This window comes from Myodes glareolus, chromosome 15 (assembly GCF_982192425.1).
Source record: "Myodes glareolus chromosome 15, mMyoGla1.1, whole genome shotgun sequence".
NCBI lineage: Eukaryota > Metazoa > Chordata > Mammalia > Rodentia > Cricetidae > Myodes > Myodes glareolus.
Window position 1 is genome coordinate 30,237,585 of NC_142040.1, and position 20,527 is coordinate 30,258,111.

Sequence of the window (20,527 nt, forward strand, 5' to 3'; positions counted from 1 at the left end):
ATGTGTGTGTCTGTGTCTGTGTAATAGTGCATATGTGTTCATGAGAGGGCGTGTGCACAAGCCACAGCACACGTGTGGAGGTCAAAGAACAACTCGCAAGAGTCGATTCTATCACATGGGTCCTGGGGATGAAATTCAGGTCACTGGGCTTGATGACAAGCATCTGTATCTGCTGTCTCTTTCCTCAGCCCCGTACTGACACAGTGTTTCTCTAACACATGTTCTTATCTCCTACATTGGCTAGACTGGCTCTTTTCTGTGTTTTGTTTTTTTTCCCCATCCCACATCCGCAGTGCTAAACTCCTGGGATAGTCCAGCTAAAGCGTTCTAGTTCATAAAACGTTTTTTCACAAGACTTCAGAAGCTTGCCTCCCTCTGCTACCACAGCATCCTGCCTGCTTGCACTCAGAACAGCATCCTGTCTTAGGAAAGACACAGAGAAGCGTGAACACTTAGAAGAAACGTCAGCACCTCATGCTTTGATCACCACATTTGGACAAATTACAAGAGCAATGGAATTCTCCAGAAAGAGAAAAACATTTTCCTATGTTTTCGGATCTATTACATCTAGATAATGTTTTATAAAAATTATTACATATAACTTTTAAGTTAAAATTTACCTTTACATTAATAAATATAATGCTATCAGTAGAAGACTAGAACCAAAGTTCAAAGTCATTAATTCATTTCCCCAATCAACTTTCCCACACATTTCCATTTAGTCTTACCTTATAAATAAGACAGAAACAAATATGTAAAACTATGTGAATACCATCCAAAGATTATAAGTTAGTATTTTCAAAGCACTTGTTATGAATGGCAAATGTATTCACTTGCTTATACAAAATAGAATAGTTATCAGTGTAAGGTTATCTTTCTCAACTGAAAGTCAACTTCAACCAGAAGATTGATTCTATGTTCTTCCTTAAGATTAAAAAGGAATAGCTACAGTGCGTTTTTGGGGTAAATATTCTGATTAGACACATGGAGGTTCAAAGATACTAAATTCAAGAAGGTCCATTAGAATATATATATTTTATAATACATACACACACACACACACACACATATATATATATATTATATATATATATATAATAATACAGCAGTTGGTATTTTCTATCATGCAACCAAAGTGTATGTGTTGAGCTTGGTCAACTGCTCATGGCACTGTTGGGTGATGGGCAGTCAGAGGTGGGGCCTAGCTGATGAAAGGGGAACGCACACTGGGTTCCCCGCCTCTTCCTGTCTGTTTCCTTGCTGTCAGGCATGAACAGCTTCGCCTCCCACCATCATATTCTGCCTCGTCCACAGGTTTACCAGATAAGACACTCATCTCTCCTGCTAAATGTCACTTCCATAAAAATAAGTATAATCCTATCAGTTGAAATGCACCAAAGTTCAAAGCCATCCATTAACCTTCACAGGTAATGAATTCTTTCTCTAAGATTCCACAGTAAGAGCCTGAAACCAGGAGACAAACTGCGTATTTCCTTCAGGTGGTTTACCTCAGGAATCTTACAGTAACAGAGATCACAAACATGGGGTTCTTTAGAAGTTTTTTTTCTGGTGAACAGAGGAGAAAGAACTGAAATCTGTCTATGGGTAGGGGGTACTTAAGTCAATGTCTGAAAAAATGATTAAAAAACCAAACCCTTTAAATAAATACTTGATCATACAAGTCATAGTGAATCAAATAGTTTGTGGGAACAGATAGTATGATATGACAATGTAAGTTAGGAAGTAGTAAATTATATCATCCTAAGGAACAGAACAAAACTTAAACAATTAATTTAAAACCATTTCCATTCTTTAAAAAGACAATTCTTTGAGAATTTCATACTATGTGCTCTGGTCACATCCATGGCCCACTCTTCGCCCTGACTCCTCAGGGGCCCAAGTCATTTCCTATGAAAACCTAGCAGACATACAGAAGTGACAATAACCCACAACCATGTGATGTCCCTAAGTTGCACTAGAGGGGACAAGCAAAGCTCTCAGTGGCTTCCCTGTAACCCAGCAGGCAAGGTCCACCAGTTCCCTCGCTGCATATGGGACCGGGCAGGCACCAATTCCAATGCAGGTCCCCCATGTGCTGTGTGTGGCAGACTGTTCCAGGACTGGGTGGTCCCTGGGAATCAGAGAGAAAGCAGTCCTGGCAGGCCCTGGGTGTACTTGCTTACCTCCAGAAGCGAAAGGCTGAGAGAGGACTAGAAGGGCTGCCCGGGCTGGATGGGGTTGGACTCAGGCTCCTCGGAGTGAGACTGCAAGTTAAAATAACATCATTCCGAGAGGGAGAAATGATTGAGGTACAAATAGCACGGCTCGCTAGAGGGACCGGGCTCCCCTTGGGCCCGAATCACCAGGGCCTGATTACCAACAACGCCAGGTAATCATCAAATCACGTGCCCCTTTCAGCTCTAGAATACAGAACAACGTGGCGGCTTTTCTGTGGAAAATTACATTTTAAACACTACAGCTGCCATTTGTATTTGAGCCTTTTCTTTGTCACGAAGCCGTCGGTCTGTTATCGCCATAGCGAATTTTGCATCAAGGGCAACTGGACGTTATTTCATATGGAATAGACATCGAGGAGAAGGCTTTGCTAGACTGAGACTCACTGGTGAATCTAGAGCAGAACTGGATGGAAGTGATGATCAGACAAGGCAGACAAACAATCAGGTTAAATACAGAAGCTTTCAAAAATCAGATATTCATAGTTTCATCTAAGACAGAAGTATTCTTAAGTACTCAGCGAAAAGCAAAACCTCCTCATGGCAATGACCCAGTATTGGTTTTTTTTTTTTTTAAGCCTCAAGGACAATGATTACAAGGCTTCTCATGCTATTTCATACATCACAGATTTTTTTTTTCTTTTTGCCAATACAACAATCACTGGGCCATTGCGAAACTTGCTCCCCAAACTCACCCCAAACCACCAAACATTTCCAGCAGCCAACTCTCAAATATTCATCACAAGGTGGTCCAAAAGATCCATTTAACCTCTGTGATTTGAGCTCCATGCCTGTTCACTGGTAGAGAGGTAGATACATATACTATATTATTTTTTTCTTGTGTGTTACGCGCATGTGTATGCATGTGTGTGCACACATTGTGTATATGTGTATGCAGGTATGTTTGCCCATGTGGGTGCACATGTGGAAGCTAGAGGCTGTCTTCAGGATGTCTTCCTCCAGACCTCTGCACTGTATTTCTGTGAGTCAGTTGCTCTTACGGAACCTAGCCATTTCACCCCTTGTTTTCACCCCCATAGTTTGGCATACACTTCAAGGCTTGACTTTTATAGGGTACTGGGAGTCAGAATTCAGGCCCTCATGCTTATACAGCAAATACTATGTCTACTTGGTCCTGAATACTATACATTAACGATTTTACCGATAGATCTTATTTTTAAAAATGGAGCTGATCCTTATCAATTCCCATTTTTTTTTTTAGCACGGTAAAAATTAGACAGAACATTAGTTATACAGCAACTAACTCTTAGGAAGAAGTGAGCCAGAGCGATGTCTGTTTTACCACTATGTACTTCTTAAAGGACCAACTGACTGCCTCTCTGCTGATGGGCGATGGTCCTACATCCTATCGTATCTTCTTACCTTAGAGAAAAGGGTCTGGGAACGAAATGGCAAAGTGAGTGTTTCAAACCCACTGCATCCTTCATTGGGTGGCATGGATAATTGGAAATGGTAGCCAAAATAAAATTTGAGTTTATTATTATTGGGACCTTTCTAATACCATCTTGGTCTCCCACTGTGTGTATAATTGAGAGTTGGCTCCATGTGTCACAAACTGAAGTGTGATACTGGCAAAACACCTCCATTTATTTCCTAAGACATTCCGATGAAGGCGAATGGCTCCGAAAACTACCATCCAGGTTGCTGCCAGGACCCAGGAAACTAAGGAGTTGGACTCCTTCTGCCCTCAGAGCACTTCAGAAGCTGCTGTTCTGAAATGTGCTGTACTTGAACTTAGCAGCTCATTGGAAACCTCTCGGGAATGCTCACAGATACATCACTCATTTTTATCTATGTCCCACAGAGGCTTATCTGTGATGTCCTGTCCTAAAATAGCCATGCATGGGCCCTGACGCCATACTGTCTCCAGACAGAAACACGGATGATGGGTGCTGTGAAGGGTTATGAAGCAGATGTTAGTTACTTTTATAAAAACTAAATGACTTTAAAGGAAGTAGAAAGTTGCCACAGATTTCTGCAAAAACTGACAACTGGATAATTTCTAAAATTTGTGTTTATTTAATATCTCACTTCTAGAACATACAGTGAAGAAATAGGAATCAGAAACTGGCCCTGTGTTTTTGGAAGATTCTGAATTGTATCTACAGGGCATAGAGGATGTTCATGTACCATTCCAGAGCTGCAGCACCTAGGGAACAAACTCTCCCGAAAGGAAATCAGATTGTGTCAGGAGATAGCGTTCCAAAGCTCTTCTAGGTTTATTTGGTTTGTGAGTTGAGACCTTGTCATGTGATCTCTAAATAATTACATTATATACATTATGTATGCTTTTAACAGTATCAGGATTATGGCTTTCTTCTAATATTTTTAATATTTCTCTATAGTGCTCAGAAGCTGAATTTACTCAAAGATTAGTTTTCTCCGTGAATGAATGCAAGGCTAGCTACATATATTACAATCTTATATTCCAAGGTAAACAAAATAAACGACATGAGACTACTTCAATGGCATGTACACATAATCCTGTATTCTGCTATCTATGGTCCTCAGGTGACCACGGCAATCTAGAGGCACAGTAACATTTGCTACCCAGAGACCAGATCAAAAAGGAGCCATCTGATATCCAATCAAAACCCAGGGAACCCCATACTCAGCTGACTCCTGTATCTTACTTATGTCATTATGAGCAACTTCATAAACACTGTGACAACCTCTCAGCCTTTCAAGCATAAAATGAAACATATGTAACAATCCATTGTAGTTTTTAATGTTATTTTAAATGTCTTCTTATAATATGGACAAGATGTTTAAAAACAAAATAAGACAAGAAAATGTCTAACGTGAAATGAGATTCATTTCTTTTTTTGAAATCCACAAAGAGTAAGGGTGTGTGACTCAAAACCAGAGGTACAATTCTCAGAGAAGGGCAGTACTCCTGGATCCTACACCTGCAGCTGTGGACAAGGGGAGGGAGGGAAAGGCAGAAGGATGCAAACGTACTGCTAAAACATTCCAACAAGAATACAACTGTGTGTTGGGGGAGGGGTCGGGTGGGAAGACAACCATGGCAATGGGCAAACCGTATTCCTGTGCCTGTTATGACAAAATGACACATCTAGTAAGAAGCTTGGGAGAGCAACCCAACTTTTTAATAAGTGAGTATTTCATTTGAATAAAACAAGCACAGATTTTTTAAAGGGAGGACTGGGTTTAAGGAGCATCTAGAATGTACAACTAGGATGTTGTACATTCAATGACGTATTAATTTGGACGATAATTTTATGGTGCACCTACAGAACTCAAAGGGAATGATGGACACTTAAGGGGCGGACCTAGTCCAGTATGACGTTATAGGGGACATACAGATCTCACAAAAATATAACCCCCTATCTGTGCCGTAAATGACAGAGATATTTATATTTTCCTACCCAATTCCTGTTTTACTGTTTATTCTTTGAAGTGTGTCAGCGCAGACTCGCTCGCAGCGTCTGCAGCTTTGACTAACAGATTTAAAATAAAAATTTGCTGACACGTCCTGCATCCCAGATGTCTAACTTCTGCGCCACAAATCTGATGTGGGCATTTTCACGTCGTTGCCTCAAATCAGAAGACAGTAAGATGTGTTAATGGGTTAAAAAAAAAACAATGAAGAAGGAAAGGAGGAAGAAAAAAAAAACTAGCTAAGCAAACACAGACCCCAACTAGGTAAACACATTGCATGCCATGGTTGGAGAATGCAGAGAAGATGCTAAATGTTCTTCAGCTCATTAATATTCTGCTGCACTGATGAAACATGGATCACATCTAATGACTATCACAAATAACCCTTCTCCTGCACGCTCATCCATCCTGATGTTTTCTATTATTCAATGCAGACAGGGGCCTTTCTTCAGAGAAAGGCATCATGAGCATAAACAAACAGTAAGAGGAGAGGCAAAGAAAGCCAGATATATGATGGCCTACTGATGCATTCTTTCACAATGAGCTGCTAAGATGTTTCCAGAACTGGGGCTCAGCAACTTTAAATATGCAGCGGCACCTTCCCTCCGACTGCAATGCAAAACGCTGGGTCTGGGTTTGCACATCGGCTGGAACCAAATGCCATGCATTTAAAACATGTTCCTCTACCTCACCCTGCAGTGCTCCGAGGCTGTCAGTGCAAACAGATGCTAAATAGCTATTGGTTCCCCGTAACGGGAAAGCGAGTGCCATGCAGAAAGCATTAAAATATTAAAGACAGACAATACTTACTCCAAGGTCAGCCCCGGAATCTGCAGCCTTTCCCGCTGGGCTTTCATGGTTGTTATATGTTACCACGCTCTATTGTAACCATGACACGCACTCTCTGCCAGCGTCCCGGTGATGACAGAGAGCCAAAAGGAACCTCTCTAAAGGACTGGACTAACAACCTCTCAAGGGGGAGGGGGATCCGGCAAGTTTGGGTCCTTCCACCTCCAGCGGAATCAAGAGCTGTCAGCGGCTTTCCTCAGGTTAACTGTGGTGCGCACTGCACTGATTTCGTTAAAGGAACGAGGCTCGCAGCTCTGCATATCAAGTAATTGGTTTCTGATTTTTTTTTTTTAAAGAAAGTCGCTCCACTCAGAGACCCACTTTTTACCTCAGTGAAAGGAAGAGTCCCTTTCCCAGTGCAGACTGGGTGGAAAATATATAACAACAGTATCATACACACGAGAGTTCATCGAAGCAAGATGTCAACTACCCCTCCCCACACAGCAACCCTGTGAAACTCAGGATCTCAATTCGCTACCCTGAGGAAGCTGTGCTTACCCCTTCCTTGGAGTTAGGAGCATCACTCATAGTCCACAGGAGATGAGGGACGGCGCCTGGTGAAAATAATTAGGTCTTTTTTTTTTCTATATATGGCAATCACCAGAAAGAGGAATAAACTAGCTGTGCTAATCTGGGGGAAGTTGAACTCTGTTTTCCAGCAGAGACTTCTCTGAACAGGCACAGGCGGTGGTGGGGAAGGTACCAATGAGAAACGCGAGAGACGGGAGCGAGAATTCTTAATTGTGAAAAGCTGATTCTTGAGAACACTGCAACAGCAATCTAATAGGAGTTGGGAAGGAAAGAGACAGCACATATTTTACGAGCCAGCAAGTTTCGTCCTGTATTTATTCAAGGAACACGAGTTTTTCACAGTATTCAAAACTTGGCACTAACTGTACTTCCATTGTCGTGTATGAAGAACACATCTGAATCACTTCCCCCGATGCATTTTAAAATGTTTTAAAGTTTGGCAGCTACTGGTTGGTTGAAAAGAAACACCAGAAAAAAAAAATCGTAACTTTCTTTCATCAATTCTTCTAAGGACTACAAGGTCACACACAAATGTGCACATAGACAAACACACACACACACACACACACACACACACACACACACACACCACCCCACCTCACCCTAGGTGATATGGCATGTTCACACAGCTACATCCCAAGACTGCGGCCATGCTTCCGGTACAGACAGTGGCACTGTGGTGCAGACCGTGTCCCATATGAAGGGCCAAGAAGGGAAGTGACTCCATCTGGCTTCTCTCCAGTCTTCACACCTCTCCTTGTATTCCCTTTCTGCAGCAACTGTAGCTCTCCAGAGCTGAGACTCGGGGAACAGAGATTCATGGGGAGTCCCAGGACGACACTGAAGCCCTTACTTGCCAACCTTCTCTGTGAAAATTGCTGATTTTTAGCTAGTCACCAACTTAGCCAACTATCTTTTAGAAGCATCAAATTCCAGCTGGAAGTGCATCCATTGAATCACCATTGTCTCTATAGGGGGTGCAATGGAAGAGTATAAAGCGGTTATAATTTAGTAAAAGAAAAAATATGAAGAAATAATCAAGAATTACCTATCACAAAGAGAGCAATTTTACTTACAAAAGCTGATTTAAAATTATCAGTGTTGTGAGTTTTTAAAAAGATTTTTAAAAATCAGTTACCTATAGCATAAAGAGTTAAGCTCTGAAATTCTTTAATTTTCATGGAAATTTTCATTTTAGAAAATATTTTCTAATATAATTTAATAAACTTCTATACGGAGATCTTCTCAAGTGACTTTTAGTTAGATATGCCAATGGGCTACAGGCCATTTCCATTTGCATTTCCTTTTAATACTTCTTACTTAATATATTCAAAATTGGAGCCACTAGCATGGCTGCCAACCCCCAGAGAAGCCTCCTTCCAATGTCTGATGTGTAGCTTCTCATGATTCTTTTGAAACTACCATATCCAAGGCACATGGTTACTTAGCTGGATTAATTTCAACTGATCTCTTCAGCGTTTTTCCTAGGTACCTTCTTTGTTGTAGGGAGCACAGAAAATCCAAAGCAGTCCTTTCTGGAATTGATCACCTTTCCGAGCAAAACCTCCAATCATTTCTCTTTCATTCTCTCTAAGAGCCAAACACCAAGACACTTGGATCCAGATGAGATAGTCAAGCATCAATAGAAACAACAACATAACACGTGTCTGAGGTCAGAAGCATAAGAAAGGAGGCAGAGGAAGAGGGAAAGAAGCGGGGATGCCAGGGAATGACCCCTTGGTGTTTTGAAAAGGGAGAGGAATCAAGCACCTCCCTTTCCCTATGCACTGTGCCCCTAGATAGGGAAATGACTCTTTCATACTGCATTCCCACCTGACAAAAGAGAGCTGGTGGGCCCAGAACAATGCTGCTCTCCAAGCCCTCATGAATCAGTAGATCCAGGCTGCGAGCACTGATGACTGCCGACACCCCGGAGAGATTTACACTGGACATTATATGTCTCCTGAGGCAACAATGAGATGTAGTCTTACCAAAAATGTCACCGAGCCCTGGAGGAAACCAAGCTTCTATATCAAAATATCAGTGTGCAGGAAGTAAATAATGTTAAATAGTGTCAGAGACGTGACCAGCCAAAGCTAGAGGTAAAAGTCCAAGCAAGGTTTTCTAAAATAATAAAAATTTGTTCTATACAAATATTTCATGCAATTATTTATATATAATTATTTTAATAAAAGAAACAAATTTATGTAATTATTTATTTAATATTTTTAATGATAGAGGAAGAAATTTAAAGTTGAACATATAAGTCTAAAAAAATCCTTATGATATATAGCAGCCAACTATAACCCATGAACCTTTTATGGGTCCTGACATCAAAGACTATAAACAGTTAATCAGACATTTCAAAAGTAATCAATATGACATAGATATTATGCACACATATTAAACAAACATGGAATATTTGCATCCATGTGCAGATGCATTTTAGCTGCTTCTCTGTGTCTGTGGCAGAGAACCCTGACACATGCAGTTTCTTAAAGCAGAAAGAGTTTATTTGGACGCCCACTTCAAAGCTAAGGTCCCTCATGGCCGAGAAGTTCGGATGGAAAGAGCCAGAAGCAGCTGGTTCTTCCACACCAGCAATCGGAAAGAAGAGACCTATAAATCCATGCGGCTGTTCAGCTGCCTTTCTCTACCTACACTAGCCAGGGAACGGCGCCACCCACAGTGGGCAGGTTGCTCCCCCTTCTCCCCTGTCAACAAACACAACCAAGATAATCCCCCACTGGCACGCAGCCCAGAAGCTCAGCTCTTACATGATTTGAGGATCTACCAAGTTGCCAGTGGGGATCGGAGTATGTAAATGTGTGTATACGAAAACAAATACACACAGAGTGGACATGTGGGAAAGACAGTTGCTTTGCATTGTCATGTCTCATGATCATCTTTAAGTCCTTATTTTTCCAAGATGTACAACAAAGTCACAGGTGAAATAACAAACATGAGGGTTTAGCTCCAAACTTAAAAAAAATGGAGAATATAGAATTGGCTGTGGTTTACTAAGGCTTTTTAAGCATGGGGGGATTGAATAGATAAGGGCTCATGTAATTCGAGCTGGTATCCAAAGATCCACATCCATGCCCCTCCCTTCCCCTCCCCCTCCCCCACAGCCCCTCACCCTGCTTTCCTCCCTGCCCCCACAGGTCACCATTTGTCACTGATGCCTGGTTCACATCTACCTCATTCCCTCTGAACTTATTCTTCTCTTACTATTTGGATCTTAAAGGTAACCCAGTGCCTGTTAGTCACCAAACTGTGGTACTACTTGAGATGGGGTGGAACCTTTGAGGTTAAGCCTAGTGGAAAGGAATTAGGGCACAGGCTGCATGGTCTTGAAGATAACAATAATACCCTAGCTCTTTTTCCTGCTTTGCTTTCTGGATGCCATGAGATTACAGGCCTTGCTGGGCCATGATGAAAGTCTTAGCACACTCACAGAACATTAGATCTAGATTACTGTGCTCTGGACACTGATATCTCTGAAACAATGAACAAAGCAAATCCTTCCTCATTTTCAGGTTATTTCCTCATGAAAAAAATGATGATTCACTACCTTGCTGCTTGGATTCTGACCTTTCTTCACACCCTGCCTGCCTGATCTAGCTGGAGCCACAACACTCCCGTGCCCAATGCTCCCTTCTCCTCATCTTGACAGAGTTTTCTCTTTAGTACTTGTCACCACTTAGTCTTTTCTGTATTGGGTTGTCTACCTGTGTGACTGGAGACTCCTAGAACAAAACTGGTATGTGCTATGACTGTGTATACCTCCAGTGCCAAGGACAGCCGCTCAGTGCTCCCCCAAGAACAAGCTAAAAAAGAAAACATGGAAGAATGGCTTTCTCTGTGTGGCAAAGCCATAGATTAGAGAAGTTCACCCAAGAGCAGTGTGGGATAAAGATAGAGGACACTGTTTTACACTGCTTTTAGGGAATTTTGGGGACATACAACAGGAGCCTTTTGTTATAGGGACAGCACACCCTTGCCTGATGTGGGATTTCCCTCTATATGCTGTGATTACCATTAATGAATAAAGAAACTGCCTTGACCTGTTGATAGGGCAGAACTTAGGTAGGCGGAGAAGACAGAACTGAATGCTGGGAGGAAGAAGGCAGAGCTGGAAAAATGCCATGGAGCTGCCAGAGATAGACATGCTGAAACTTTTCTGATAGGCCTCATGGTGATACACAGATGAATAAAAATGGGTTAAATTAAGATGTAAGAGTTAGCCATTAAGAAGCTAGAGCTAATGGGCCACGCAGTGATTTAATTAATACAGTTTCTGTGTGATTCTTTTGGTTCTAAGCTAGCCAGGCGGCCTGGAACAAACAAGTGACCCTCTCCTCTTACACTTGACATTATGCATTTTTAACAAATTCAGTGCCATGGCTTACATTAGGATCTTTCTACAAGATAACCTGAATAACAGCTGTAAATAAAGTTTTGCAATGTCTGGGGACAACTCTGGTTTGACTTTCTGGGATATGCAGGAGGACCCGCTGCTACTGGCATCTAGTAGGTAGAGGCCAGGATGCTGCTGAGACAGTCTACAAAAAAAGAGATGACAGCATCCCCACAGCAAAGAACTACGCATCCCCCATACAATCAAATAACAGTGCCTCTCTGGAAATTCTGAAGAGACGGGGCATCTGCAAGATGCTTAGCATCAAGGACCTGTTTTCAGCGTTTAGATTCTAGTTTAACGTCCCTCAGTACAGGAGGAGGTGGGGGTGATCATCTTATTTTTCACACTCATTTTACATTTCGGATTCTCAGCAACCTAACTAACCTCAAAGTGTATGGAGACTTTTGTCCTGTTCAAGGGGAATGGCTTTTTATAGCCAGAGCCCCAGAAGTACTTCTGAGTCACAGAAACCTAATTACCAAGGAATCCATGCCATTCCCAAACAGCAACCCAGATAAGAAACTCAGCTGAACAAGAGGACCCAATACCTTGTAAAATGGGCTCCACAGCTGCTCAGAGGGCAAAGTTTAAGAACTTTACCTAAGTGATTCCAAATACATACACCTGAGGTGCATGGACAAGATGTGTTCAACCCAAGTAATTTGGCGCCTCCAGTGAAATTTATGAGACAGATCTCTGAAATCAAGTATTTTTTTTTATTCTTTCCTCCTGAGTTGTGTGAAGACATTAGAGAAACACCATCCCTAAGATCCGTGCCAGACAGCTCTTGAGGCCTTTCTGCCAGTCAGGCAAAGCTTGTTCTTGCTGTCTACACCGCTGATTAAAGAGACATTAAGGAATCTAAGGTACCGGATTAACTATCAACATATCTCTTCTCAAGAAGCTGCGGAGGATGCGCTGAACAATGATGTAAACCATTCAGGAGAAATGCACGGGAGCAAGAAAAAGGCAGTATGCAGAGAAAGGCAAAGGGAATCCCCAGGATGCTGACAATGACCACCAAAAGGAAATCCCCACAGGAAGTTGCTGATGTCCCAAGAACATAGAAGGTGACTTGGCCCAAAGAGCAGAGAATTTAGAAAGCAGCTTGAATGTAAAACAGAGTGACAGTTTATCTGATGCCATTCAGACTGCAGAAAGCACAAAGGAAGGTTTCCTATCTCTGTAGGAGACTATGGAAAGTATTCATGATAGCTAAATAAAATCCAGGCAGAGGAAAACAACCCAATGATCACCTCCAAAAAAAAAACCATAAAGGAAAATAGAAATATGATTAGTGTGGTGATACATAACACATTATGCACAGAATACTGGCCCTCTGAAGATGCTGTTACTATGTCAACCTGTGCATAAATCATCTTTTGTTCCTTTTGTTCTTTATATTCAGGTTGCTGAGGCAAGAAGACGATCTTGCACTTTTGACATGCATTCAGCATAAACCCCAGAGTCCTTACAATGCAGAAGAGGGAAGTGCTAGAGTTGGAGACATGGCAGAAGCAGATATTCAGATGATACCCCCAAAGCTAAGGAATTCTAGAAGCTTCTAAATGGAAGGGACTGATTCTAGAAAGAAGACAGCCCTTGACTCTACGCAATAAGGCCCATTGCAGAGTTCTGGTCCCTAGAATTTTAAGATGACAACTTCGTGCTATTTTAAGACACCAAGTTTAAAGTAATTTGTCACTATAGCAATAAGAAACCAACATGAGCGCACCTGGGGTAACATCCTGAAAACTGATTTAACAAGAACAACAGAAAACCTCACCCTAACAGTGCTGCCTTGAGATGGGAAAATGGAGAAGAGAAAAACAGAACTAAACACAAGGTGATGTGGGATGAGGGAGCAGGAAGGTGCCTTCCTGTATCCTAAACGGCGTCAATATGTAAAGACTGAAACTAACTGATATTAGGAGCATCCTAAATACATTCCTGAGACATGTGGAGAATATTATTAGAGAGCTCCAGGGGGAGGTAGGATGGGAGGGTGGGGACGGGTGAGACATGGACTCTATTTTTCATAAAGTTATTTCCATTATTTAATTTTTAAAATTCTCCCTATATATTGTATTTTGATAAGAATAAAATTCATGTTAAAAAGAAAGATTAGCTGCCAGAGAGGCTAGTAATTCCTGGCTGTATCTCTGCATTCTACTGTACTTGCTTTTATTGAAACATCATCTAATTTCCTTACACTTTTTATCTATCATATTCAGCCAGACACAATGGTATTTTCAAAATGGGAGTAAAGCAAACCTTTTCCAACCCCTAAGATTTAGTGATTTTTCTCCCTCACAACAGTATCTTTTTCATAATCAATGCGAATAAGAGCCTTTGTAAACAGAAGGAGAGCGAAAGCAAGCAAATAAAATGCAAAGCAGAACTCAGAATCGAAGGGAAATTAATGCCCTCCATTCTCAGCACTGACAACAGTGGTTCACACCTGGAATCCCAGCATTTGGAAGGCTGCTGCAGGAAGGTTGTAAGTTCAAGTAAGATTCAGTTTTATAATATCAAGAGATGGAGATGTGGGACCCATGTCTCACGTGCTCAAGGCCACAGCAAAACTCCAAACAGAACAAAATCCCATGCCCTTCCTCATGTGATAAAAACCACCAAGATGCCCGACACAGTGGCATGAGCTATAGTGCCAGCACTGAGGAGGGAGAGGCAGATGGATCTCTGTGAGTTCCAAGACAGTGTGGTCTACTTAGTGAGTTCCAGGACATCTCAGCTACACAATGAGATCCTATTTCAAAACAAAAAGGAACATGCTAAGACATGATATCGCAAAGTGGGAAATTATAACTCTCTGGAGCAAGCAAGTGTGCTTTTTACCGGAAGTGCGCACCTATCTTTAGGATGCTCTGTGATTTTAACTTTTATTCTGCAGTAAGACTACAGCAGTCCACTGGAGCTACACCTAGGCTTGCTTTATTTATTTATTTTTTTCCAGCTGTAGACTAACAGTCCAGCAGCCATGCATCCTGCTGAGCCATGCTCCCACACCTTGAACTCCAATGTGTGGTGCTTTCTCTTCGTTCTTGCGGCAACTGTATTCTAAGTTAGTTTGGGATATCCCCTGGCTCTCCCTATCCCACCGGCTTTGGCTCTGGTAAACACTCTACGTGCGAACTGCAGGCTCATCCAGGCAGCAGTGCCCAGGGATATGTACATGATTTAAGTTAGGTTAGGGACAAAAGATAAAAGATTGTTTTCCTGCTACATGTCAAGATGGGAAGTTAAATGCCGTTGTCTGTCTTGTGACTATGAATCTGGTATCCACAACAGCTAGGCAGAATGAACAGAGACAAGAACAGACTTATGTGTTAATTAGTCAGGAATCAAGACCTGCTTGAAGCCTATACACCCAAACTTTGTGATTCTGTGATATAATTTCTTTTAGGTCAATGTTGGCAGGCTATATTGTTACCCGTCACACCAAGCTTAACAAATGAAGCAATCAGAAAGCTTTGCAAGCAGATAACTATCTTCATTTTAAGATAGTAACAAATAAAAAGCTATAGAAAGATAATATCTAATGATAAAAACTTAGTACGATAACAACGCTGTTTGGAAAAGCCCCAAACTAGAATTCACATAAATGCCAATCAATAGTAAAATGACTAAATACACAGAGACATGGTTACAGAAAAGAATGCGCTACAATGGCATGTAACACTGTCAACACAGTTACTGCTGGATGTGAAATGTCCCCCACAGGAACCCCAGTGGCTGGGGTTGAGTTGAGAGGGTGGATGATCTTTAGGAGGTAGGGTTTAGCGGAGGAAGTGGGTTGCCAGGAGTCGGACCTTGACAGTTATACCCCAGAGCCCACCTCCTGGCTCTTGTCTCTCTGTTGCATGACCTGCTGAGATTGAGCTGTAAGCCCCCATGAGCTACATCATGCCTTCCCCACCATGGCAGACTGTATTTCAAAATCCTGAGCCAAAATAAATCCATCTCCCTCGAGGTCACTTCTTCTAGATAGTTTATCACGTCAATAAGAAAAATAACTACTAGGAAAAATATCCTATGGGAAAATAAAATAGTACTGCCACTACAAAAATGCTGAAGTGATTCCTCAAAAACAAACACAGAAATACCTATGAGCAACCTATCCCACTGCTGGGTGGGTATATACCTCAAAGAAATGAAAACGGGACCCCAAGTATTGCTGTCCGATATGAAATGAATCCTACCATTTATCGGAGGAGTCCAGAGTCATCAGATTCATAGAGCAAGAGAAGGAAATGAATGGTCACTGCTAAAGGCCAGCAGTAAGGATGGTGCATTAGTGTTTAATAGTTTAGAGTCACAGCTGGAGTCCATGAGAATGGCCTAGAAATGGGCAATGCTGATGGTTGTACAACAGGATGAATATAAATAATACAGAATTACATAGTTAGAAATACATGGATCAAATGGAAATTTCATGCTACACATATTTTACCATAATTTAAAAAATACCCAAGGAAAAAGAAAATGTAGCTGCCTATCATTCTATTGGAATTATAAGTCAGGATTGACAGTGAGGGTTAAGGTGGAGAGGGAGAAATAATGACAGAAGCCACAGGTCTACACTGTATCTTACTTTGTTTTCCTTCTAAGTGTTGGTTGCCTGGGCATACTCCATTTGTGAATTCCCCCCAGGATTGTGAATCTGGGGATTCCTAAAGTCTCAAGCTCCTCCTCTAATTATCTATGTATAAGGTTTCCCAATCTTGAGGCTCCCCTTACATGCCTCTCTCTTTATATATTTACATTCAATGTCATCCTGTCCACAACCAGGTGTGGTACGGAAACATACACGTGTCTACTAAGAAACTACTTATTAAATCAACTTAAGAGGCAACATAGGAAGTGGAAGTAAATTAACACCAACAAAACTAAAACTGAAACTGAAAGACAACCCAGGGAGAAAACACAAAACTAGATATATAGAAAACACAGATGCCCAAAGTGGTACATTGAATGAGCTGTCTGTGGTCAACATAAGTATACTTGCCAACACCACATAGTGAGTGCATGAACCTGAACTTGGAATGAGATTTTCTCACACTGAAAGCTGCAATCTTCCGACTAAATGCTGCACTTTTCCAGATTGCAGTGTGGACATGTCATGTTTGACAAAATGACTCCAGGAGAATTATTGTAGATAATACATGCAATATATTTAAGTTAAGGCAAGATATTTATTTTTAGTAACACTTAGAATTGTATGGTGTCAAGTATGGACGAGATACATGATCCTAAAGCAATAAGTGTTTTTGAAGAACTATAGTTGTTGCATGAAATCAAAAGACACGGGACTTGGCACACACCTTTAATCCCAGCATTCGGGAGGAAGAGGCAGGCGAATCTCTGTGAGTTCGAGGCCAGCCTGGTCTACAGAGTGAGTTCCAGGACAGGCTCCAAAGCTACAGAGAAACCCTGTCTTGAAAAGCAAAAAGACAGGGGATTTCTAATAGCCTTCAAAAAACACCAACCACCTTTGAGGTCAGACCTGTTAAAACGTGTTTCTGCTCCATACTTCATAACATGATGGACAGCTCCTGTTCTGACAGATTAGCAGAGCTACGGTGGATGCTTTCCATTCTTGTCGACTGCCTTGTTACACGCAGTTCCATTCACTTTAAACCACAGAGTGGCTGTTAAAGAGTCCAACCTTCACTGGAAAAGGGGGTCCCTGGAATAGATTATCTCCATAACATCTGTCAATTATTTTACGTTTTCAGGGTTGAATAATACAGGGGCATTTGTATGTGTGATAGTCAGTGAGAATTTGCCAAAAATAACTACAAACTTGCCCAGCCTCTAAGGCTCTGGTTGAGTGCCAAAGGCAGAGTGGCATTCCTCCCTTGCCACCACACCGTGTCCTCCAAGCGTGCCATGACTGTTCTTCATGGTCAAGGAACATTCTGAACGTTTCACTTAGGGACATACACGGAATTGATTTAGCAATGAGAAGGAACAGCCATACAGCAATGCCAAACTACTGAGGAAATGTCATCTGCAATCTTTAGGGACACTGGATTTTGAAAGCTGGGGAACACAGCATGGGAAAAGGGACATCACCACCGAAGAGCTGCACTATCAAAGTCACCTTTCTCCAATTCTCCTCCCTTAATAGTCTACATCATTCCAAATTAACCACAGCTTTTCAATTGTAAACACCACGGTGACCTGACAACCTATATTAAGTAACGTATCCACGTGTGTTTTTGTTTGAAGCCATGGGAATAAAAATGCCAGATTTCTCTGACTAGATTCCATCTGTGCCATGGAGACTAGCAAAGCAATGGAAAAACACACTTTTTTTTTTTTAAGTATGGAATGCTGGCTAACTGTTATTCCTTTAGCAAAGACTGTGGGTACCACTACATGCCAACCACTAAAACAATAAGCTTAGTATTCCCAGTTTAAAAAGGTCTTATTTGCTATATCCTGGGGAAAGGCAAGGGGAAGGGGAGAAAGCGAAGGGAAAGTTGGCCCACACTCCTTTGCCTTAAGAACATTTTTTGGTGATACTTTTCTTCCAAGTTCTACTGGACAGATTAATCAGAAGACAGGACGATTAATGCTTAGACTTTAAGTACTGTGATAGCAACAGAGCAAACAATGCTGTACTCAACAACAGCCAGGCACACAGCACAGGGGCATGCTATTCTACACATGCTAATTTCACACCTTTGTCTGCATACACTTCAAAGTCTTTCAGAAGACTATGCCGTTTTCTCCCCCATCTTCCTGGTAAGTCAAACAGGCTGCAACAGCTACCTTGCAAGTATAGAGACAAGTTGTGTCTGTTTGGCACCACAAACTGGAAGAAAGCACGTCGGGAAGAAAGCAGATACAAATATCACTTTCTAATAAGCGGACAATTGCTCAATTCCCACTCTCCAGGAAGAGCAAAACAAAATTATAAACTTCTCAAGCAAGCGGCCCACCTACTTGGGAACAGCAGGAAACAGGGAAATAAACATCTTGCCGAGCCTACAGGAAGGGGATGTCACCAGCTATCAACTCATCACTGAGGCAGACATAGGAATGGAAGATTAAGATGCTGAAAAATACATGTTTATCAATTTCTCCGAATATCAAATAGTATTATAGTACTTGAGAGGTTTGTTAACTTCTAATTACATTTTTAAATATTCTAAATCAAAATTTATTCGGAAAAATGTTACTTCTCAATTTGTGTTTTGTGGATTCTATTTTAATATCTATAATTTCTAAGAATGTGCTAGAATGGGTCCTCCATTTAACTTTTATACCTCAGTTTCGGGGGCTCCAACCCACCATCATTATCTCTATTTTAAAGATGAAGAAATGATAGAAAACTAGGGATTTGTGAGTCTAAGGTGAATCAACCAGGAAGAGGGTTGCTGCTGTTGTTTTTGAGTCATGGTCTCATGGATCCCAGGCTGGCTGGTCTTAGACTTTCTAGGCTGCGTAAGATGACCTTGAACTTCTGATTTTCTTGCCTCTTAAAATGCTGGGGTTACCGGTATCACCACACTGGTTTATAGACAAGAACTTTTAAAAGCATGCTTGGGTGCCAATATTCCTGGGGGAATGACACTTCAGGGATTTACCCTTCTCACCCACTTAAATCTATGCCTTAATATTCTTCATCATCAGTAACGGACTGGAGGAGTATGCCTTGGACAGATTATTGATATTGCTTTCCATAGTCTAGGAGAGGGCTAACTGATGGATCGTCTCAAGTACAGAAGGTGCTATAGGAAAGCATTGCCTGCATCTGTCGTGTACACATTAAGCACAGATCCACTCACGTCCACACTTGTGGGGATCTGACGCCACGCCCACTCACTTCCTAGCACATTTTCCTAACTCACTCTAACACGGAGAATCTGAATTCAGGTATCATTATTCTCACTCGGAAATACCTTCATTCTTTAGGGGTGCATTTGTTTCCATGCGCTAGCATCTCTGTCTTCAACTATGCGACCACCAGACTTACTGATAACCCTCAATGCTCTTCCCTTTGTCATGGACTATGACCTACAAACAAACATTTGATTCATCAAGAGTGGTTGTTTGATCGGGTGTATCTTAAGAACCATAAACACCACATATAACATGTATCTGTTAAATACCAATGACTTGAAACACTTTGTGACCAAAGACTCCCTAAATTTTATCTTAGAAAAGAATGTCTTGCCCTCCGTCATCATATTACTTCAGTATGATATTCACTTGCTTAAACATGTTTCCCTTGACCTAATCTAAGCCAGAAACCCACATCTTTTTTCACTACAGCAGCCTTCAATTCTCCCATCAAAATTAGGAGCAATTTAAAGTAATAATAAATAAAATAAATTTAAAATAAAGATAGGATGACAAAATTCCCAGGGGGTGCAAGACCAAATACTTCATCACTATTTTATAGTAAGTGTTTTAACACAGGACACAGAGTAGATAAAACTTAATTTGTCAAAGTGAAGAGTTTAAGTATTAAAGATTGCAAAAAAATGTTTAGTCAGTTTGGGCATCCTTTGTGAGTGCCAACAATGGCAGGCCAGCTCATTAAGTGCTCTGGAGAAGAAGGGTGCCCTGTGTTAAGAAGGGCGGGAATGCTTTGCTGTTACTGTGGGCATGAAGGAAAGGCAGAGAGGCAGAATTATAAAACATAGATTTTGATGTCTGTATAGCCAAATCTACTCAAGACAATCTGGGTTCATTACCCAGAATTTGCATGTGTTGACAGGAATCCTCTACTCTTTCTCAGATCCCCTCAAACTTGAAGTCAGATCATCTATCCTCACACGATCCAATACAACTCAGACTTTGGTCCCATACCAGGGAATCCACTTCAGAGCAGGCCGCAGGTTCTCATCCTCAGTCTCTCTTTCCCTCCTATGGCTCGGGAAGTTCAGGAAGTCGTTCCTGAGCTTGCTTATTCCGTCCTATGGGCCGTCAGGCTCCTTTATTGCCCAGTTCCTTCCTGACCAACAGAGTACGGGTGGAACAGGGTCTGTGGTGCTTGACCATTGCTTAGAGGCACGGCCTTCTCTACAGGAGA

General features: G+C 41.5%; 1 protein-coding gene across 9 annotated transcripts in view; it reads right to left on the bottom strand.

Annotated features, from left to right (window-relative positions):
* The window catches only part of Mast4 (microtubule associated serine/threonine kinase family member 4), a 582,754-nt gene that overhangs the window by 206,423 nt on the left and 355,804 nt on the right, over positions 1 to 20,527 (bottom strand). Inside the window, exons 1-2 of one of the 9 annotated variants that reach the window (XM_087896868.1) lie at positions 6,468 to 6,668; positions 2,184 to 2,264 (exon numbers count right to left, since the gene is read on the bottom strand). The exons of 7 other annotated variants lie outside the window; for them this stretch is intronic. In XM_087896868.1, the coding sequence (XP_087752994.1) occupies positions 2,184 to 2,264; positions 6,468 to 6,514 (128 nt within the window). In that variant the 5' untranslated portion in view covers positions 6,515 to 6,668. Of the gene's footprint in view, positions 1 to 2,183; positions 2,265 to 6,467; positions 6,669 to 7,004; positions 7,043 to 20,527 lie in introns of those variants that run through there. One more of the 9 variants, XM_087896873.1, reaches the window with a different exon arrangement.